Source organism: Anabrus simplex, chromosome 12, assembly GCF_040414725.1.
Source record: "Anabrus simplex isolate iqAnaSimp1 chromosome 12, ASM4041472v1, whole genome shotgun sequence".
In the NCBI taxonomy this organism is placed as follows: domain Eukaryota; kingdom Metazoa; phylum Arthropoda; class Insecta; order Orthoptera; family Tettigoniidae; genus Anabrus; species Anabrus simplex.
The window spans coordinates 28,017,958-28,041,776 of record NC_090276.1 but is presented as its reverse complement, the minus strand read 5'-3'; the positions used below and the strand labels follow the sequence as shown (position 1 = coordinate 28,041,776).

General features: G+C 37.8%; 1 protein-coding gene across 4 annotated transcripts in view; it reads left to right on the top strand.

The window, feature by feature from the left end:
• The window catches only part of Bre1 (E3 ubiquitin-protein ligase Bre1), a 212,842-nt gene that overhangs the window by 57,760 nt on the left and 131,263 nt on the right, over positions 1–23,819 (top strand). For all 4 annotated transcript variants that reach the window (XM_067156629.2, XM_067156630.2, XM_067156626.2 and 1 more), the window contains exons 8-9: positions 4,159–4,332; positions 12,354–12,611. In XM_067156629.2, coding sequence (XP_067012730.1) covers positions 4,159–4,332; positions 12,354–12,611 — 432 coding nt within the window. The remainder of the gene's footprint in view (positions 1–4,158; positions 4,333–12,353; positions 12,612–23,819) is intronic.

Below are 23,819 nucleotides of genomic sequence, written 5' to 3'. Positions count from 1 at the left end.
ATAAGTCTATAGTGCATCAATAGCAGATTTTCGACAGGTCATTTGTGGGTGCTGTTAAGTAATAAGGGTTCCATATATCGTAGCCCTATCCCATTAAATGGTTATGTAAAGATGCAGGCAGTGGTAAAGCGGTCTACCATTCATACAAAAATACAAACTGCTAGTTTGGCAGTTGGCACGTTTATTCACCGGTGAGTCTGTCCGAACCAATGCCGAGTACTGCCGAAGTTTCGTGTTCAAGACTGCAGCCGAAGGCACTTAATCGCGTTCGGTTAGTATAACCTCACGAGAAATTCATGCTCAAACAATGTGACCAGAATACAGTGTTTCATTACCCACTGGTTAGAAACCTAAGGCTTCAACTAACAACTCATTATACGGTTGTTTTAGGAAGAAAGTGATCTGCTATAATATGTAGGTACTTCTATGATCCTAAGGGCAAAAGAATGTCATATGTTCTTCCGTGTTTTTCACATCTTCTAATAGTCTCTCGTTACTTTAACAGGCTCCAGTAGAGAAATACAGTAGAATTCTGCTGTAACAAGTATGGCATATAGCGAGAACTCCATTATAACGACAACTTTTTTTCTGTCCCTTGAAAATGCCTATATTCATTTGTGTATTATCCTTTGGTTACAGCGAGAACCCTATCACTGATGCATCCGTTATTACGAGCGATTAAGCGTGCATAATTTTTTCCATTATCGATATTTATCAGTGATTATATTGAATGTAATCATTCATCTTCAGTATAGATTTTTTCGCTATGTTCACTAGCGATCACACTCGTCGACATTCGAACTCGAAGGCAATATCGGAGTCGATTAGTAAATACTCTTTAAATGGTGTTCTATAAGCACAATTCGAAATGATAGAGAACATGTTTCCGTAATAAATGCGTAAATAACGTGGCCGATAGCAGTAGTTAACTCGTTAGGAATAAAATCTGAAAGAAACGATTGCTTAATTTTAAAACTATGTACTGAAATTAGCCTCCCGGATGGATACCTCGAAGTTGACCACAATGGAGACTTTTCACGGATGCCCTATGTTCTAGTGGGAACGTGAGGAATTAAGTCAAGTAAGTCACTGAAATTGAGCAAGAATGTGATACACCTCAAAATACGGCGCTGAGTGGATGACTGATTTTGGAGGTTAGTTGATTCAGTAAAACCTCGTTAGGCGTTTCTGCAGGGGACAAGGAAAGATAATAGGTTAGAGAAAACGTACTGTTGAATACACAAACGAAAACTATTCTACACGAATATGTAAGCGTTTGACATGTTTTTCCCCCCAACATGTGTACATTTTAAGTCATGTATGCTTGGGTACAGTGAAAGATGCAGGCTATCTACCATTTCTAAAGATGCGTGGAGAGTATTAAAAGGCGTGAAAAAGACGAGGAGAGTATTAAAAGGCGTGAAAAAGACGAGAGAACAAATATGAAAACTTTGTCCACTGGGGTAATTAACCCTTTCAGACCGTGTACACACAATTGTGCTGGTTTGTATTTTATTTATGTCTGAGCTTATTTGATGTTTTCTTGGCGCTAGACCGGACTGCAGTGCTTGTGCGGGACACATAGCATGTACTTCAGCTGTTTTTATTTAGTACTTGACCCACAGGGGACAGGAAGAAGAGTTTAAAAATACAGTTCATTAGCAATATGGCGGGAAGCAGTAATGCCTAAAGTAAATATTTATTTATTGCATTCATATTAATCTAGAAGCTTTACTGAATATCAGAATATAATCAATGAAGTGTGTAGATTGTGTAGCAAACATACATTGTGAACTTACATCGTACGTAATACCATGAGGTTTTGAATGTTGATACGCACATGTGCGGGCTAGGTTTCCTTACAGGCAATGCATGCAGGACTGCTGGGTGCTGTCACAAAAAGGACTGTGAAAGAAAAACTCGTACTCTACATGAGAAATGTAATGTATAAGATTTTAATTGTTTAAAATCGTTCCACACTGTAAAATAGAACATTTGATCATGTACATGTGCATATTCACATGTACTGAGTTGAATTTTGTAAATTTTTTATTTTTTGCAAGTAGTGAATGAAGTCGTGACACGCACAATTGTGTGGGTTCTGTTTTTCAGCCAATTGTTTTTATTTTGTCAAATAAACTGTAAAAACATGTATTTGAGAGCATTTTATTATGTTTTTGACATTTTGACACCTCGAGATTTCTTTCAGGTCTGACGACAAGCTGCAGCTGCCAAAAGGGCAGTAATAGCAAAATTCCTCCTCAGTGTAGAAAATGTAACGTTTACTTGTGTTTGAACGAAGATTTAATTGTTTTAAATTATTCCCCACTGTAAAATAGAACATTTTATCATGTACATATGTATATTCACATGCATTGAGGTAATTTTTCTTTTTTGTAAGTAGTAAAGTAAGTCCTAACACGCACAATTGTGCGGGTGCTTTTTTTCAGATGTTAATTTTTATTTTGTAGAATAAACTAAGATTATATGTATTTAAGAGCATTTTAGTCAGTTTTTGATGTACAAACAAAAATTCACACCGCCAATTTTCTTTCAGGTCTGAAAGGGTTAAATAAAAATAGTGTGTTAAAAGGTGTGTAAAACACCTGACAACAATTAATATAAAAACGTTTGCCGTGGGGCCTAATAAAAGTATCAGCGCATTATTGCAGATTACACACTTTCTAAAGCAAGTGTCGGCTGTAGCCTTATATTTTGGACCAGTGGGCTAAACCTTGTTTTCTGGCCACACTCTTCGACCATGAATTTGGAGGTTAAACTTGGCTGTGTACAAAAGAAAAGACTTTGACAGTCATCTTGAATGCTACAACACTTCGATCGACTAGAGTAGAAACTCAAAGGTGCCAGTTTCTACATATGCGCCACTGTTGGAAGATGCGGATGCCTGTTCACTTGCTGGATTTTGTCTTCATTAGTAAGCGATTTCACGACTTTTTCGGTATCTATAACGGGGCTAGCAGAAGACAAAAATGCACCACACTAGTCAACTTCACATGTTTGTGTTCCTAATCCCTACGTCTATCGTGCGACAAATATTCGCTTCCCTTCACTGTGTCACTCTACACAGAATAAATTTCTAACTTGAGAATGGAATGCGATATACAAACATAAACAGCCTTTACTGGGTTATTCAGCAATATCAGTGAAAACCAGAAAGCAAAACTGAACATTTTGCTGAGGCTAATGGCTTGCTTTCTGAAGCTATAATTTACTCTCTATATTTCCGGAATTCAGGGTCATTCCCGTTTTCGTGTAACTTTCCCCAACCTGGCTCCTGTGGCGAGGGCTATAGTCTGTGCTGGAAATCACGTTCCTTTCACAAGGGATGACAAAGAACATTTTCAGGGCTGGAAAAAATGTGATCGTACTGAGCGGTAACAATGAAAATTTGCGACGTGATAAGTGAGGTATGTTTAAATAGATTTACTATGACGTGAATCGGTACTTCGAATTTGTGATGTGCTAAGCAAGAAATCAGAAAGGCTATTCGTGAGTAATTTATAGCGAAAAGGTTATCATTACTCTACTGGTGCTTGAAATATGTTTTCATGATACATATGAGGTTAAGTTAGAAGAAAACTGAAACGTTTGCATCAGAAGCCACTGGAGTGATACTACTAGAATTTTTCAGAATGAACTTGAACATACGCGTTCACATTGTCTTGGAATTGGAAAAATAACTTACGAGTGAGCCATAGTATGAAATCTGCAAAAAATGCAAGTTTTGAACAAACAGATTGCCGTTACATGCCAATTTTAATGTGTGCCCTTTTTCCCCTAAACTTAAAAAAAAATCTGATATTACGATAATCCATTATAGTGAGTAAATTTTGTGCCCTTATGAATTCTCGCTATGACGGACTTCTACTGTATGATTTGATTCTAGCTGTACCATGAAGGATTTAAAGTCTAGTATAAGTCATGATAAGTAGTGGGTGAGAACACCGTTTTTACAAATTGTTTGGGTACTATTTTTCAGCTCAGAATTGAAATACACTCTTGATTGTTTAGATGGAAATGTAGAAAAGCAGTGTGGAAGTAGGGAAAGTGATATTAACTTATAGAGTTTCCTCCTCTGAAATATTCATGAGAGTAATGTGTGTTGCATTTAGTGAAATGTGACTCTTTAATCAATAGATCCGCCAACTACCAGAGTCTGTCATTGTGGAGACTACCGAGTACAAATGTTTGCAATCCCAGTTTTCTGTACTCTACAATGAGTCGATGCAGCTCAAGACCCAGCTGGATGATGCTAGACAACAATTGCAGAGCAGTAAAAATGCTCATTTGCGGCACATAGAAATGATGGAGGTAAAGTATGATTTATTCTTTCTGAGAATGTGTCTTGTTTTAGTGGCTGTATCGACCTTCACTTGGAATAGGGATTCAAATTTGAAGTGGTTTGGTGTAACCCTATAAGACACAGGGATGATGATGATGTAAATTGGGTGATCAACTCTGTTAGATTTTTTGGGATGCTTTGTCTTTCCATACTATACGACTTCTTCATAACATATGAAATGGTACATGTTATAGGACAAACACAATGACAGGTCAGTGTGAGAAGTAGGAACAGGAAGTGGAGATAAGGACAAACATGAAAACGCAAAAGGACAAGGACAACCTCCACATTTTTCTTGCACTGTGTTTTGATAGGCCCTCTCCTCATCAGTTCCAGTTTTCCTACACCCATTTATTCTCTGCCCCGACGAGCTTGTTTCTGCTTTTTAACTTCATCAGGAGGTCAGGTATCAACACACATTGAAGGGCCATCTTGACAGATCTTCAGTCTTGATGACATAGAAGACCTCTTCCTCCCTATTTTTAGTGTCTTTTTGTACGTTTGTTTTTGTTTGTCTCTCTTCATTGCTTTCTGTCTGCTCAGGCCTATTATGGTTGTTCCTTGTGTATGTATCTGTCTCTCCTACTAGCTTTCTGTCTGTGATGTATAATTGTACACATAGTTCTTCTTCTTCCTCCTAAGGTCACTTTAGTTGGTCCATTATCAAGGTCTCTTCAGAAGGACAGTTTTGGTATTAATAATGTCGGTACTTTCCGGGCTTGTAGGCCTTGGTTCAAGAGCATGTAATGGTCCTGACATTTCAACAAAGACTACGTTCGGCATTATCAAGGGTCAGTAACAGTAAATTTCCTCCTTTTTGATACTTATATTTGCATTAAGCAAATCAATCAATCATATACAGGACATGTTTCATTCAATTTGGAACTTCTTCAGCTGTATTACAACGCTTAGGTGAAATTACAAAGTATTTATCTTCTTGAGAACATCTTAATAAATACCTTGTTTTACTTAAAATTTATGTGAATTAAAAAAAAAAAAAATTGAAGTAAATCAAAATCTATGTGGATGGTTGAATGGGGTGGTGAAATGGGAATGAAATGGATTTACTTATTTTTTTTTATGTTTTTGTTTCCAGCACTTTTCACTTTGATATATGATATTCTGCTTATCTACTAATAAAATGTTTCTGAAAATTAATTTTCCTTTGTCACTGTTCTATATTTTACAAGATAAATAATTTGTAATTTCACCTATGCATTGTAATACAGCTGAAGATGTTCCAAATGGAATGAAACATGTACTGTATATGATTGATTGATATACTTAATGCAAATATAAGTATCAAAAAGGTGGAAATTTACTGTTGTTAATTCATTGTAAATAGGATTTGATACGGAAAATGAAGCTGATTTCTTGCTATTATCAAGGGTTCCGAATGACTTCGATAGCTGCGAAGCTCACAATGGAATCGAGTTGTGTTGCAATTCTACCTTGTTATATAGTGCAGGCTACGGAGAGCAGTTCGCCTTTTGGTCCACTATGCTGGTGGAGCGGTCGCTGATTGGCTTTTCTTTGGCCTATGATTGAAGCATTAAGGAGCCCGATGTTGGTCGATCTGCCTTAGCGGAGACAGGCAACTGATCATCCACTGCTTTTTCTGGTCTGCAGTGGCCATCATGTTCTCCAGGATTTAAAGCTTTCAGGAGTGGAAATCAAGCTTTGTTGACCCGTTCAGATTCCCCGTTATGGTTGAAGTTGTTGGTGTGTTTCAGGATTACAATGGTTTCCCATTGTAGCCGGGCGTGATAAGATACAGTTGATGACAGTATTTCGGTTTGCTGTACTGTATGTCATGGCCTGAGTTAACACTTAAGTCACATTCCACAATTCTCACGTAACACATTCAGCACTGTTAAGATGACTGGGCTAAACAAAATATCCAATCAGCCGCTACTGAAGCTGCGCCACTACTATTATGAAAGACTGATTTGCCACGTGAAGCCCTCGCACGGTAATTCCCAACAGTGTTGGCAACTTTCATAAAGGGGAAGTTGCTGCTCTGCCATGGAAAAATAACTAAATGCCTATACCAACAATAAGTAATTTTTTGTAGCTAAAGGTCTTCAAAAAGTAGCTAATTCCGTATACAAGAAGTATTGAATTTTCAATTTTTTTTGTAGCTAAACAATAAGTCAAAAACCGCTTGGTTTATTGTAAAATAGCAAGATTGGCAACACTGATTCCCAAGCATGTGTGGGGAAACAGCGGGATTACATCATAAACACGACATCGATCTTTGTGTATCAAGTATCGTTGGTGAGTTATGCTTCCCTGCTCGCTGTCCTGCTGTTCCTTGCTGAAGCATATTTCCCACTCCTTCATACTGCGCAGCTAAATGCTCATTTCTTATCTGAATGAACCTTCTTATCCACGAGTTATCATTGTCATCAATTACATTCTTTGCACTCGCGGAACATATTACACATTAGTAGAAAATGCCAGGGCGTGCAATTGAGGAGTTGGTTGCAATGACAGCGTAAGTAGACTTACGTTATTTTGAGAAACAGAAGCTTGAATTTCATTTAAGAACATTTAAAATAGCCAGAAAAATGTATTTCCCAAAGAATTTTATTGATCTGTTAGCTAATAAGAATGACAGAGTTATTTAAAATTTCATTTTATACGCTGTTATTGCACGAAGAGCAGGAATATTATATTTTGCCATTCACTAGTATTGATCAGGGAGTTAGAAAAGCATGATTGCCCACTATAGAGGAACAAAAGTGGCAGTTTATCCCACCTCACTTCTCCAAAATGTCTAAACTTACTAAAATTAACAACAAATTCCTTTAAAAAAAAAATTATTTAATATTCTCCTTTGTTCTTTTTGCGTAAAGGGTCAAGAGAATATTGTTACAGTGCTCTCTCCAACTATGGTATTAGACAACGGTAATTGCCCCCCCCCCCCCCCCCCCCCCCCCCTCCCCAACAAATAGTTGAAATGTTATCAAATTAGTCACTCAACATTTTCAGTTTATAAGTATTTCATTAGTGAAATAACATCAACCCTTTTGTCTGCTTTTACACCACACTTTCTTACATCATGTAGCCTCAAATCATTAAAACTGAGAAAGCTATAATTCCTCTTTAAGAAAGTAAATGGCACATACTAGTGTAGTACTGTGACTCTGATACAACACCATTATGGTAATAGTCACACAAACTTCTGTATCATGAATCTGTTGCTTTTAGCAGAGGGCATTCTTAGAAACATAGGTCAAAGTGCTGATACCCAGTCTTTTATTAAATGTGACGCCACAAAACCTTCTCTTCCACTTGCTGAAATCTTCTCCAGCCAGAGAACTGGCGGCAGCTGAACGTGCCACTCGTGAAGCATGCCTCATGCAATAACAGCATAGCGCATGATACCAGTTTTAGTGAGCTCCTGACCTCTAGTGGCATCCTAGCGAACTAAGACCTGGACTGGGTTGTAGTGAAGGGACCAGGAAATCTGAAAACAGTATTCATGCAATAACAGCGTTACGCTGTTATTGCATCTAGCTCCTCAATTATAAACAAAATAAAAATGATAATATCCCTTAAATATTCCATTTTAGGGCATAAAACCCAAAATATGATGCATATACTTAAAAAAGACAAAATATACATTTTTATGCACAATAAAAGTGGTCATATTCTGTTCAGGTATTAATGATTTGCATAAAATAATTTACCAGCATATTCATACAATGTTGGCAAAAAATATATGCAAATGCATGAACTTAAGATCCCTGCTTATTACACAATGATGAAAAAGTTGTAGTTTGGAAACAAACTATTCCCTAATTACTCAGAAAAGTGGTGAGCTAGGAATGTCCTGGAAATAGTTCAGCATAGGAAAATATTTTGAGTTAAAACTTCAATTATGAAAAAGAACATCTTACGCCAAAGATTCAACGGGCTTCCGATTCAAAACCCTGACTCAACAGTTAAGCTGAGGGCCAGTCAACATATAGTTCAGAAACCTAAGACATTTTTCATCCAGTCACATTCATGTTTCTTTCTTCTTGTCAAGTTTTGTCCTTGGATGCTCCTGAAAGGGTTTTCTGCGTCACTGGAAGACAAACTAAGTTATACATGTGCTGGGTACGTTGTGTCCATCAAGTTACTTCTTGGTTATGCAATGTTGCACCACACATGACATAACGGTACAATAATAATAACTTTGGGTATTGTACAGGGTGGAGCATGAAATGTCATACATCGGAAATGGTTTATAAAATATGTAAATCTGGGGTCAGAACCATATCCTTGTGTGAATAGAAAACTTACTTCATACGTGATTCAACAGACGGCAGCACATGTCGTGCATGGGTACCAGTTCCCAGTTATACAGCAAAGCAGACAAAGGGAGATTGACTTGTGAACAGAAGGTGGACTTTATAAAGGTTTCATGTTCATTTCGGTATCAGGTGGGCTCCCTGGTGGCAGATGATGTATAGACTGGCCAGCCAATTTGAAACCAAAGGCAATAGAAATGGCCCCCTCTCAAGCTGGTCTGTTCACCGAAGAATATTGCTGTGGGGAGAGCAACTGTGGCTCGGGGCCCCTCCAAATCCACCCAAACTATCTGTGTTGAATTGGGCATCTCTCGTCGGTAGGTTCAGAGAATGCTGCAGCCTGAGCTTGACCTTTTCCTATACAAAATGACAACAGATTTTAAACTAGCGGCGTATGACAAGCAACGGTGAGTACAGTTTGCTTCGTGGGCTATTGCAGAAGGTGATCGCCCCCCGTTGTCTGCAATACATGGTTCAGTGATAAGGTGCATGTTTATTTCAATGGTGCTGTGAACAAACAGAATATCCGGTTTTGGGCAAAAGAATGGCGTGATATTGTGCACGAGGTTGAAAGTCACGGTGTAAAAAAGAGAGAGGGAGAGGGGGGGCGCTGAAATTTCCAGTCAGTCTTTTTTACAATGACACAGTCAGAAGTGAGCTTTACATGGAAATGTTGCAAAACAATTTCCTTCCACAGCTCTTCACAACAAGACTACCAATAAAGGCACAATGGCTCATGGAAGATGGAACTCGTCCGCACACAGCAAATGTTGTTCTGGACTTCCTGCATGAACATTTCAGGCCCCGTGTGATGGTCTGTCGATATTCCCAACGCTTTCAGTGCGGCTCAATCTGGCCAGTACATAGCCCTGATCTTAATCCCTGCGACTTCTACCAGGTTGGATATTTGAGAGAGATACCGTATTTTATCGCGTAATTCCCCCCCTTTTTTTTTTCTCGAAAAATTTTCTTGAAAACACTAGGGAGGGAGTTATGTGAGTGGTGCTTCTAGGCATTCAGAAAGGAAGGGAAACGATGTATTAAGTAAAAGTTATATTTACAGTAATACCAGTATGTGAAAAAAGTGGTACCTACTGGTATTTATTTTCAATTAACACAAAAGAATACCATGGTTTTATTAGGCTACAATGAAGAGCATCAATGCATTGTTTCATTTTCTCTCACTTCTCTGCGGCCTCACTTTCGTCACTATCATCACTATTTTGAGGCTCAGAGATAACACATCATCTTCTTCACTTTCACTATTCCACAATATGTCATCCTCGGAACCGTCAATGGCACAAGAAATTCCATTTTTTTAAAAACTCTTCTTAACAATATCGACACTAATTTTCTCCCATGCCCGGATTATCCACTCGCACATCGTCGGTATTGATGGCTTCCTTATCTTGCCTCCTGGAGTCAGCTGATGAGATCCCGCTGCCAGCCATTCTAAATACAGGCGTCGAAGATGTTCTTTGAATGGTTTGTTGACGCTGACATCTAAAGGTTGAAGAATGGACGTTAAACCTCCAGGGATGATGACAGGATGGGACTTCATCAGTTTCACGTTCTCTTTTACAGCTTCCACAAGGTGACCCCAGAAACTGTCTAGGACAAGAAGGGACTTCTTTTGTAATAATGCCCCTGGTCGTCTTCCCCAGACTTTCTCCAACCAATCCACCATCAGATCTGCTGTCATCCAGCCCTTTTCTTGAACTCATAAGTGAATTCCATGTGGCGTAGTCTCCTTTGGTAATGTCTTCCTTCTAAAAATTTAATACGGTGAAAGTTTATTGCCGTCTGCTGTAATGCACAACATCACTGTGCATCTTAGACTCTCTGCTCGTCGTCTTCACAAGGACACTTTTTCAGCCAGTTGGAGCAACGGTGGTGTTGTGCGGCATATCAAAAAACACTGGCGTCTGGTCAGCGTTACCAACCTGAGAGAATAAATAGTCATATTGCTGTCGCACTTTTATTACGTAACGATGGAACTCGATTACCTTATCTGTGTAGTCTCGAGGTAAACGCTGGCACAAAGATGTTCTTCTCTGTAAACTGAGATTTTGCCGTCTCATAAAACGAATAGCCCAACCAATGCTTGCTTTAAAATCCTTTCTGTCAATGTTGAGCGTGGCAGCTATCTCGCGAGCTTTGTTCTGAATCATTTCGTCAGAAACAGCACAACCATCAATCCGAAGTTCATTGACATAAGCAATTACACCATTATCAATTTCAGGATATTTCCCTGTTTTAGGCCCACGGAAAGATTTGGAGCTTGCCTTTGCAGTCGTAAGTGTATCTTTTTGTCTCCGCCAATACCGTATTGAATTAGGATCAACGGAGAAATGTCTTCCTGCAGCTTTCACTCCATTTGCATCGGCATAAGATAACACATTTAATTTAAATTTTGCCATGTAGTTTGAATATTTCGACATTGACGACTTGTAGCAAACTGACCTAGAAACACGTCTGCAACTTCGCTGTTCAAAATTTACAGTATGTTGTGACAATGGAAATTTTTTTATGTCAAGTACTGCTGTGTTCATTGTTGTCCATTATCAAGTCATTTGAAGGCCGCTCCAATAAGAACAAACCAGGAGAGGGAATTATACGCGATATTTAATAAAATCATTTTTAATGATGAAAAATCGTAGGGGAGCAAAATATGTGAGGGGGGGAGCTTATGCGATGAAATACGGTAATTTACTGATAATGTACTACAATTGCAAGCGGACCTTCTGACTTTTTCCCCCCAGAGGTTTGAGTGAGGACGTACCGTAGAGTGGTCACAAACATGCAGGTTCGTCTCGAAGCACTTGTATGCCGAGAAGTTGGGCATATTGAACATGATCTGAATATTGACTAATTATGCACATTTTAGTAAGTGTTGTAATGAATTTTTTTATTAAATATGTTGTATATTAAATATTCTATGAACAATTTCCAATGTATGACATTTTGTGTGCCACCCTGCATTTTGTATTATGTGCATTTGTTGTAAACTTTGTTTTGGAATATTTGTGGTGATGGTATTTTATACGGTAGGCCTACATTCATTCTTTGCTTTTTTTTCATCGACCATTTCCCCAGTGGGTGTACCTGAAAAGAGCTGCATCATCTCAGGACGAAGATATGTGTTTAATTTAGTGTAAAGAATACTTTTTCATCTGTTTACATTATTGTATATAAAGAGAATTTTTTTTGTTATTAATATAATAATTCTCTACAATAACAGCAACATTTGTAATGGAATTTTGTACTTACATAGTATATATTAGTTCAGTAACACTTTATAAATTGGGTTCCATGTGATTACTGTAGTCTTCAAAATTTTATCACAACTTAATTAGTCAAATAAGGATGTAGTGCTTTGCTAAATTTGTTTCCCACTTTTTATGTTGGATGCAATGTGCATCAAGTCCAGTATATACACAAAACAAATGACAAAAATCAAGGTTTGGGAAGTAGGTATTAAAAAGACATTAGAATTGTTAAAAGGTTTGTGAAGCTCTTCATTTAAAGAAGTGCAAGTGAAACAAACAGAAAAGAAACCCGTTAGTTAGCACTCCATATAAAAAAAAGATCTCTATTTGTAGCATAATGTCCTTTACCTCTATGCATAGATATGTCTACCTCTATGCATAGATATGTCTGATATGGTTGGTTTACTAATTCCCATTTAGAGTGAAGAGTTGATGGCACAGAAGAAACTCAGAACAGAAGTCATTCAACTGGAAGATGTGCTTGCTCAGTTACGAAAGGAATACGAGATGCTTCGAATAGAGTTTGAACAGAATCTTGCTGCCAATGAACAGACTGGTCCTATCAACAGGGAAATGAGGCATCTCATCACCTCGTTGCAGAATCACAATGTGCAACTGAAGGGGGAAGTCCATCGCTACAAAAGAAAATATAAGGAGGCTAATGCTGAAATTCCAAAGGTATGTGGAATATGGTTTTTGAAATTTTGTAATTCTCCGATTGCAGCATTGTTCTATAGTATTGCCTTCTCTTTTATTGACTTGTATACATTTGGCTTAGAGTAGGGACCCATGGCCGATGACCTTCGATGTTAGGCCCCTTTAAACAACAAGCATCATCATCATCATCATCATCATCAGAGTAGGGACCCTGAATTTTCGGTAAATAAAATCTCATAGATGAAAAAAGAAAACCTGTTACAGAGCAGTGTTTAAAGTGGTAAATAAAATCCCATTATTATTTTTTGCATAAAAGTACTATTTATTGATCACACTAAATAATCTTGTACAGATGTACTATTTAAATTTTAAAAAAATGCTAAGGAAATGGAAAGGTGATACTGTGAGGAATATACTGTATTTTCATGAAGTGAAAGATAAGAAAAAAGTTGTCTTCAGTAGCATGTACAGGAAAAGACTAGTGACACGATAGCCTGTCCTAAAAAGTTAATTATCTTCTGTAAATATTACTGAGTAAAATATTTTTTAAAACTTGAATGAGAAAACACTTCCAACCATATTTCAGTCAATCTGTTAGGATATCATGGCATATAATTTTCATTTTCAAGAACTGTAATACCACAAAAATTCTTGTGAAATATTGAACACCCTACAGTCATCAGTTTCATAGATAAAGCAACCATGATTTCTGTATTTTCATCTTTAAGACCCTGTCCGGCTCCATGGCTAAATGGTTAGCGTGCTGGCCTTTGGCCACAGGGGTCCCGGGTTCAATTCCCGGCAGGGTCGGGAATTTTAACCATCATTGGTTAATTTCCCTGTGTTGTCTTCATCATTTCATCCTCATCACGACGCGCAGGTCGCCTACGGGTGTCAAATCAAAAGACCTGCACCTGGAGAGCCGAACTCGTCCTGGGATCTCCCGGTACTAAAAGCCATACGCCATTTCATTTTTATCTGTAAGACCGGTTCTTAAATTTTTCACCATATCCCATTTGATAAAGGTACTTACTCGCTGTCAACGTAAGAAACAGGTATCCACAACATTTTCACAGCATTCTCACTAAAGGCGGGATGTTCAATATGCAATCCTAGGAGCACTTTCAGTGATAGAGTGAAAACAGCGGTGAAAGAAAGAAACCAAATAAAGAAGGCACTGGACAAGGAAAAACAAAAACAGGGACAAGAACGAAATGAACAAGAAATACAAAGACTTCAAGGAGTATACAGGAACAAGAAACTTGCTGTGAAGAACATTGTAAGGGAAGAAAAAGAGAAGAAATGTGATGAGTTTGCAGACAAACTGGAAGAGGACAGTAGAGGAAATATGAAATTGCTATACAGAGTAGTGAAAAACAAGCGAAGGGATCAAGAGACCATAAAAGCAATAGAACGTGATGATGGAACTCTGGCACAAGAAGAGGGAGAAATTAAACAAGAACTCAAGATCTATTTCGAAAAGCTGCTGAATGGAGATACAGAAAACATAACAATGGATAGAGGAGAGCCAAGTCGAGGAACCACAACTGAACCACCAATTACATGGCTTGAGGTTGAAAATGCGCTTGAGCATGAAGAAAGGAAAGGCAGTGGGCATAGATGAACTAAGTGCAGATATGCTGAAAGCAGCGGGAGTTCCAGGAATCCAATGGCTCTATAGACTGCTCAACAAGATATGGGAGGAAAATACTATTCCTGAGGACTGGAAGATGGGCATCATTGTACCTCTGTTCAAGAAAGGAAGCCGACGAAAATGTACTAATTACCGTGGTATCACACTACTGTCTCATGTCCTGAAAATATTGGAAAAAATAATAGAGACCAGAATCGGAGATATTGTTGAACCAATTTTGGAAGAAGAGCAGTATGGTTTCAGCCCAGGAAGGTCAACTACAGACCTTATATTTGCAATTAGGATGCTAATGGAAAAATACTGGGAGAAAAACAAGCCTTTATTTCTAATATTTTTGGACATTGAGAAAGCATACGATAGTGTACCAAGGGAAAGAATTTGGCACTGCATGAAAGAGCTTCAAGTGCGAGACAGCCTCATAGACAAAGTGAAAATGTTGTATAGTGGGAACAGAAGCTGTATTCAAGTAGGATGTGGTTTGTTGGACTGGTTTGAAACAAAGAGAGGAGTGCAGCAGGGCAGCTCATTGTCACCACTTCTATTTATTATTGTAATGGATGTAGTAATGAAATCTATTAAAAGGAAAGAACATGGAGATATCAAAGCCTTCAAATTTGCAGATGATGTTGCGATCTGGAGTGACTCAGAAGAGGAATTGGGAGAGAGAGTATAAAGCTGGAATGAGGAGTTTAAGAACTATGGTTTAAACATCAGCAAGACCAAGACGGTGGTGATGAAAGTGTATGGGGAAGGAGCAGAGCCAATAGTCATGTTAAATGAAGCTCAACTGGACAGCGTTCCAGTTTTCAAATACTTGGGTAGCGTCATATCAAATGACAACCTAGCAAAACATGAAGTGAACAATCGAATCAATAAGGCAACACAATTTTACCACCAGGTAAGATACCTGCTGTGGGATGAGCAAATACCCATGAAAACAAAAATGACATTGTACGAGTCCTATTATATACCAATTCTTACATACAGTCTCGAAACCACAACACTGACCAATAGAGATAATTCCAAACTTCAGGCAGCTGAAATGAAATTCCTACGCACTATGATCCAGAAAACCAGGAAAGACAAGATTAGGAATGAGAAAATTAGAGAAGAAGTAGGAATAGATAATTCTCTTAATAAGATTCAGATATCAAGACTGAAGTGGTTTGGTCACATGAAGAGGATGCCAGTAAACAGAACTGCAAGGAAGGAATTTAACAGAAAGGTAGAAGGAAGACGACCCGTGGGAAGGCCACGAAGGAAATGGATAAATTTAGTTAAGAGCGATGTACTGATGAGAGGTCATGATTGGGACAAGTTGGTGGAGGAAGAATGGTACAAGGACAGGATGAGATGGAGGCGGCTCATATACCACACCCGGGAAACTGGAGATGGTTCAGGATGATGATGATGATGATGATGATGAGGAGCACTTTCAGTAGATCACTTTCTTTACCATCCTGTACTTTTTTAACAGGAAGATTGAGGACAAAATAACATTCCTTGAATGCCATCTCAGATAAATCTCGCCAGAAAGACAAGTCTTTTACTACAATTGTCCAAAGTGACATCAAAGTAGTTACATGTAATTTGTCTGGTGTCAAATAATTGAACAGAACAAATGAAAGCACGTACTGGATCAGGTGAAATCAAAGCATTTAGCTTTGTGTCATACCATATTTCCTTGTGTATTAGACCCCTCTGGCTTTTTGACAAAAAGAAAAAATGAAAAAATAAGCTTGCATATAAGACTCCCCAAAGTAATTCATCAGAGATGAACAACGATTTTTCTTCGAAGTGGGTACAGGCCGTACTGCAGCTCTGATGACATCACACAAATTTGTGAATAGTTTCGTCTGTCTGACCTGCGCGGTGAAAATGCTTGTACAAAAGTGTATTGACAAGGTGGACCAACACATACTATTACGATTTTCGGAGATGCCAAACAAAACGTAATTTATCATTTAGAATTTCACGGCCCGTGTAACTATTCATGATGTAATATTTTGAGATTATGCCATGTAATATACTATATAAACACACTCAATGCACGTTTCTATAGGTATCTTGCCTTTCTTCACCAGGCGAGAACAGAAAACGGAAACACATGGTATCCTTACAACTCTTAACTACCAGTTCTAGGAGGATTTGTGTAGTGTCTGCTCTATAAGAGGAAATTAACACCTTGAGAACCACCTTGGAGAGCAATAGTTATAGCAAAGCTTTGTTCTCTACGGTTCTGAAACCAACGTATAATCGCACTTCTGTTGAGAACAAGGATGCAAGAGGAACTGCTTACCTACCTTACATATATAACACGATGGTTCGTATTGCTGAAATCTTACATAGGTACAATATACAAACTCTATTTCGAACTTCAATTAAGATAATGCAACTCCTGCGACCAACTAATTACAGTTTGCCAAAATTGCAACAATCGGATATCTACAGAGTTCCCTGTACTTGTGGCAAGGTTTCTACTGGGCAGACTTCGAGGACAATATGTACTTGCATTAAGGAATGTGATGTGTGTATCAGACTCGACCAACCTGATAAATCAGCTGTTGCTGAACATGCATTAACACCTGGTCATGATGTCACATTCCAAGGAGTGGATGTTCTTGCGCGTATAAAACAGTATCACCCCAGAATCATCAGGGAGGCCGTTTAAATACGTGAACACCCAGATAATTTCAACTGCGTTAGAGGCTACAACTGTTGATAAACTTAACCATGATAGGTTAATATGGTTGTTTGATCCGTATTGACTAGTCTGAATGTATTACAGAACTATTTAAAATAGTCTTATTTGAATCCACCTGATGAAGGGAATGGTTGACTTCCCGAAACATGTATGGTTAAATAAATAGTTTTCTTTCATTAATAAGTGTATTGACGAGGTGGATTCAAATAAGACTATTTTAAATAGTTCTGCAATACAGGCTATAACCTCAGTGAATCATGGCTACTTATTATTAGAACCATCAGAAAGTGATGCTTTACTGCTACCATTCATTGTCCCTAGCATGGGTCTAAAATGGTGTCCCTGTTATATCTTAGGGCACCATTTTAAGTTCTTTGTTGCTTTCCCTTAGCAACCATTGATGCGTCATGTTTCTGTTTCTTCCTAATGAAGAAAGGCAAGGTACCTTTTGAAACGTGCATTGAGTGTTTGTATATAGTTTATTACATGGCATAATCCCAAAGTATTACATCATGAATAAAACGTAAGTTACTATGCGTCAATAAAATATGGAGACAATGAAAGTATGAAATTAAACATTATAACAAAACTCATTAGCTCCACATCTTTAGGTATCCATAAATTCCTGTTACTTTTTTTTTCGTCGTGGAACTTACAGCACTTTGTAGCATACCTAACCTAAACAGTGCAGTCTCTCTTATTTCAATTACAGCTGTTTGGGTAAATTATGATGTGATAAATATAAAGAGAACAAGCATGAAATATACTTAAAAAGAAAGGTCTGGCTTTCAACAGCTGCAGTTATCCAAAGAATACTTCCAGTCACTATGTATTACATTTGGAAGTACAACTTGTAACATAATATAGTAGTGATCAGCTGATGGGTTGGCTCACTTTCCACTGCACAGTTTTATTCGGAAGGGGGTGGCTTCTGCTACACTACACATACCCAACTAGGAATAAGGAATAATACAGGCCATCTCCAGAAACTGTTTGAACTCTAAAAAATAGTTCTGTTCCTGCTTGTAGAGTTTCAAAAAGATGGAATCTCAAATACTCTCAATGGCAGTGAAGGTGAGTTCATTTGGGATGAAAATGCCGGTAGCAGGGAAGTTGGAGGCACAAGACGACAATTCAAATGAAAGCAGTGGTTGGGTTCTCTGTGTGATAAGCCTGCTGACAGAGACAAATGACTGGCCATCAAGTTTTTTTGTATTAATATTGCATAATACAGTAAATAGAAATATATGTCCAATCCTTATCCCTTTTCTCTACGGGATCAAGTACGAAGCGAAACGGATCTTCGTATTTTACGACCGGATGCCCATCCTGATGTCAGCCTCATCAGAGGAGTTATTGAGATGAAACGAATGTCATGATATAAGAGTAACTAAAACTGACTATTTACTGAATACATAGGCCTAAAAGTCATGTGTTCAACATGTATTATCTTCTTTACTTTTTAAATTTAGAAATGCTGCTTTCCAACGAAGGTCGCCAATAAGACTTGGAATTCAATCACAAATTTGTTAAACAATACATACATGTACAATTTATAGTTGTTTATACCCAGAAGTCACTGGACAAAATAAGAGGCTAGCACATATTGGATCTCCCCTACTTTTTGCGGCTTTTAAAGCGGGTCTAATACGCGAGGAAATATATTTTTTCCACTGGTGTGAACTGCCTAATAAGAATTTTTTCAGGATTGGCTGTCCTTGAAGGGAACCCAGTGTTTGTTCTTCGTAACAACCATCTGCAACTAATGGAAAGCTGTTTTTCACACTTTGTATCCTATAGTACACCTGGTGAATTAAAGGATACAAACCCTACAGTAATTCAATCCTCACAGAGTCTGCAGTGTTCAGCAACAAAAGTCACCTGATTCAGAATCATTGTGCCACTTTCTGGGTCTTTAAAAAAAAATACCTATTTGATAGCAAAGCTCCACTGTTCTTGAAGAACTTGCTAATGTCCTTAAGGTATTCTTCGATATAGGCATCTATATAGAACCATGAATTACAGCTGGTTATCACGGCAGAGAGAATAACTTTGCTTTGGAAGAGTCATCTTATTGCATGTACTTGTGTTACTGCTTCTGCAATTTTAAAAAGCATGTTTCCTTTGTCAGACATTCGTTCAGTTCGAGAAGTTCACCACTCCAGAGATTCTCCACCAGATTAAATTTATGCGCGCAGAATTGAATGTTTATGAGATTGTCTCCAAGCTGTACTTGCAGAGACTTGACACATTTTGTCGTACACTGTATTTACTCATGTGTATCATACACTTTTGTTCTAAATACTCAAGCTTAAAAATTGGGGTGTGAGGTATATGCAGGAAGTTAGTAATTTGTGATGTCTGTTTTGACTGCGTTAATTTAATACTGTTAGGTTCTTCAGTCTGCTGAAACTAATTTTGAATAAATAAATTTATAAACTATCTGAAAGACAAAACATATGGTAACAAAATTATACCTGAAAAAGAAACAACTTAATTAAAATAGCAAGTTAGTAAATCAAAATTGATTAGAATTTAAATACTTTTCTTAGAAGTAATTAACCTTTTGATCAGTATGTTTTGGTGACACTCCCAGGCCACCAGGAGTGAGTTTTTTCTTGAAAATTTTGAATTCTTGATTTTATGTTTTTATTCTAACGTTTCTCTGTTAATAAATTTACATAATTTACACTTGGGTACATAACTGATACCTTCAATTTAATTGAAATCAGTGGTGTAGAAAATATTTTCTCAAAATAATGAAAGGAATAGTAAAATTGACAAAATTTTAATTAGGCCTACTGTCTATATGTGACCAAATTTGTAACCTTTACAACACACTTACTTGATTTTACAACAGTGTCACCTATCAAAATATCTTTAGGGCATGTTCCTGACCCAGACACTTGAGTTTTTCATCGTGTACAATGTCCGTATCCTTTCCAGTATAAGTAGTAAAATCAAGGATAAACCCAGTTTCACAGTTGCTAAGTATAAACATATTTATACCAAACAGTGTTGCTTTGATGGAATGTACTCTTTCTATATTAGGCGACCTTTCCAAGCAACTAGGCTCTCATCAATACAGATATTTTGGAAGGAATAGAATACAGATTGGGATTTCTCTCTGAAATAGTTTCGTATAGACCTAATTTTGTGAAGTCTGTCATATGGGGTTGTAGATTGTTTTCAGAAAAGTGAAGTAACCTCAGAAGGAGGGAGAAATTGTCAAGAGAGGTCACTTTGGCAAACATTGGAGTTTTGAACGATTTATTTGTTGACCAACAGTTTTTCATTTTTTTTTTCATCACATGGCCCATCAACAAAACAGTTGCCAGGAAAAGATAGAGTGTCTCTACGGTTATGCCTTGCCACTTAGGTAACTTCGATTTTTCTTTTACGTCCGTATTTTCCGTAAAAATAAGTAGTACTTGTTCATTACTGACACTATCAAGTTTCATAATATTACAATCAAAAATTTCTTTGAAAATCAACACTTCTTCAAGTCTTGAATTGTTGTCATTATGATTCAAACGAAGATTATCACTAATCCTTGAATTTGTTGGATCAAAGTGAGCAGAAAGCGTAGGAAGAAACCTGCCTACAGAACTCCACTTTCTTCCTTTGGTTTGAACAGCTGACAGCTTAGCCTTCTTTGCGACAGCGGATCGCTGCATTTTGTCCTCAGTTTCAGTGTTGTCATCTTTCGAGGAATAACCAATTTCAGTCTCATCGGACACAAAACAATCACTATCACTATCATAAATATCAATTTCATCTTCAGACTCCTCGTTAGTCAAAAAATGTATTTGTTTACTATCAGAGTGTGTTTGTTTCTACGTAAACCACAAATGAGAGAAGAGAAAAATGTGTGTTTTCAAAGAATAGTCATGAAATGCACTCATGGGCAAAAACAATAGGAAACAGTTCCTGGGTGTTGTAATTTGTAGCACAATCGCGTAAGAAGTCAGGTTATGTAACTACGGATGCTGCGACAGAACTTCATCACAGAACATATGAGATGTGATAAAACACGGAATAAAGTTCGCTGAACATGCCAAATATCCCCCAACCTTGTTCTAAAAACCCGCCAGTACGATGTAAGGAAACAATTTCAAACATTCAACATGAAATGTGAATAGACGGTGGTACTGTTCAGGCGCAAACGTCGAGAACGTAAATAGACGGCAGTACTCCCGTGGGCCACGCGCAACACTGCCGTAAATAGACGGCAGTACTGCTTATTGGATTAAGCCTCACAGTATCGCATAATATATATAATTATGTTTCGTAACATGTTATTGATAGTAACGAAATCATTAACTTTTGTAGCTGAATATGCTCCCCTGCTGTTTCCACTTCATTTCACTGCACAGAAAAAAAAAAAGAAAAATATTAGGCCTTCTTCCAGCACTGATTTTGTAATTCATGTATCTTTTATTCACAGGTATATCTGAAACGTTTTATTAAATGTGAATTTAGTTACATTAAATCCTGCCACATTAAATTCTTGGCCTGCAGTGCTTTTACCATGTTACTGCCCGAATTGGATCACTCTAATTTTAAAACTTGTCATAAAACTTCAAGGCTTCTTCATAACTCAGCAATAAGTGAAGTCACACAAGAATGGTATTGCATACCTGCCAACCCTTCCGATTTACCTGGAAACTTTCCGTTTTTTTAACTCGTCTTTCGATTTTCCGATTTATTTTTAATTCTTCCTATTATTGACCAATATAACCTCCAGTTGGCTAAATGGTTAGCGTGCTGGCCTTTGGTCACAGGGGTCCTGAGTTTGATTCCCGATGGTCGGGAATTTTAACCATAATTGGTTAATTGCACTGGCACGGAGGCTGGGTGTATGTGACATCTTCATCATCATTTCATCCTTATCGCGACGCGCAGGTTGCCTACGGGAGTCAAAGCAAAAGACTTATACTTGGCGAGCCGAACTTGTCCTCGGACACTCCCGGCACTGAAAGTCATACGCCATCTCTTTCACCTCCAGTACGGTCAATACTCTTACCCTAGAATAAAGGATAAATTCTTACGTGCTTGTGTAATTTACCCAACCTCGTTTTAAAGCGTATTTATTTGATGCTTTATTTCGCGAGTGCTTTATGGCGGGGGATTCGGGACGGCAATCGTCCTACAAGCAAGAGAGGCTAGCACACGCTAGCGACTCAGTTAATCAGGACGAAAGAATGAGTTTCTTATTGTGTGCTTCTCGCACTATTAACATCGTTTCTGTGAATAATTTCTTTGGAGTTGTAGGCCACGGGTTTTATTCTAGAGTTTCTGTGCTTTTCTCCGTGTCAGTCATATGTTAATAATGTATGAGACATACCGATCTGTTTTGTATGTGGTAGTTTAGCATATTTCAGTGCATTTTTGTTCATTCTTTCTTCATAATTTTAACGAGTTGAATGTATTTCAGGTAGTTTGGTCAGTGACAGTTTCTAGTATTTTCTCTTCATGTTATGGCCAAAAATCAACAAACATTAACTCCAAGTGTTCAGAGATACCTACAATATTAAATTTCTGTTCATTTTACAAGCTAATAAAGGAAACTATTATGCGTTTTGTCGCGTGTGTCTGTGTGATATAAATACAGAGGAACCTTGATATCTCGAATCACCTCGGGAGATAAAATTTCTAGTTATCGGAATTTCAAGAAATAGAGAATACTTTTTTTGAGCATGTATAGCATGGGCTTTTACTGAATACATTATTTTTAACAGTACTTAAAAATATACAGAGAAACTCTATTTTACAGCATCACTTTAACCCATTGAGCCCTGCATATTTGTTGGATTGAAACTGCATTGGCTCTTGCATTATTTTGGAGGAAATATAGTGTCGCTTCATATCATGAAAAATTTCTTACTTACAAGACAATTAAAGATTTAAATATACATGAAAACAAAAGGCTTTCTACCACAAACTGCGGAGCATGGAATACAGTAAAACATTTTATTTTATTAGCATCACGGGACCGTACTCAGTCCGCCTGCTGAGCTGTAACAGTCTTCTCTTTGCACTTCCTCTTCGATTTCCACATCTATTTCTTCTTCAGGAGCGTTGCTCACACTAGTACTAATATTAGTACTAATTTCACTGAAAAAAATTACATTCCTAATCATCATTACTTCCTAAAAGGGGTTATATATTGTTAAATATCAGTTCTATACTGGCAGCCATCTTCTTTACAAGCGAATCTCAAAGTCTAGAGATAGCCCACTTCAAACTAATATTACCAAGCACACTATCGATATATATTAGCAAAGAGCATAAAACATTGCAAAGAAAGAGTCCCTTCACAAATCACAAATGCAACTCACTCTGCCATCTCTTGAGGAAGAGTTGAATTACGTAGTAAAATGAGACAACGCAAAAGTTCCGTGGTCCGGCATTTGGTCCACCGAGACGAAACACGGAACGGTTCCGTGGCTTGGGACCAATGAGTTAATTATAACACTTTTTAAACGTTTTAGAAGATAGGATACAGTACATACAGTAGTGAAAGAAGAAACATAGCTCCGTTACCACCTTTGGAAAAACATCCGTTAATCTCTTCTGTTGGTTGCGGTTAACATTTTCTACCTTCACGTTGAAATTTCTCATCAATACCACGCAGGCAAGTTTTGTAAATGAAGCTGGGTCATTCACGACTTCTGGGCTTGCTCTCGTACGTGACCGGTAATTGTCACCTGAGAAACAGCGAGGCTTTGCCGATTTCCCGATCACTAGAAGTTCGAGTTTTTCGGTTCCCGTCATATTAGTTCCCAGCTTCACTGTAACCCTTTCTTTACTTGTTAACTGTTCCTCACAAACCACAAATGCTGCATTGCACAGTTAATGTTGCACAAAA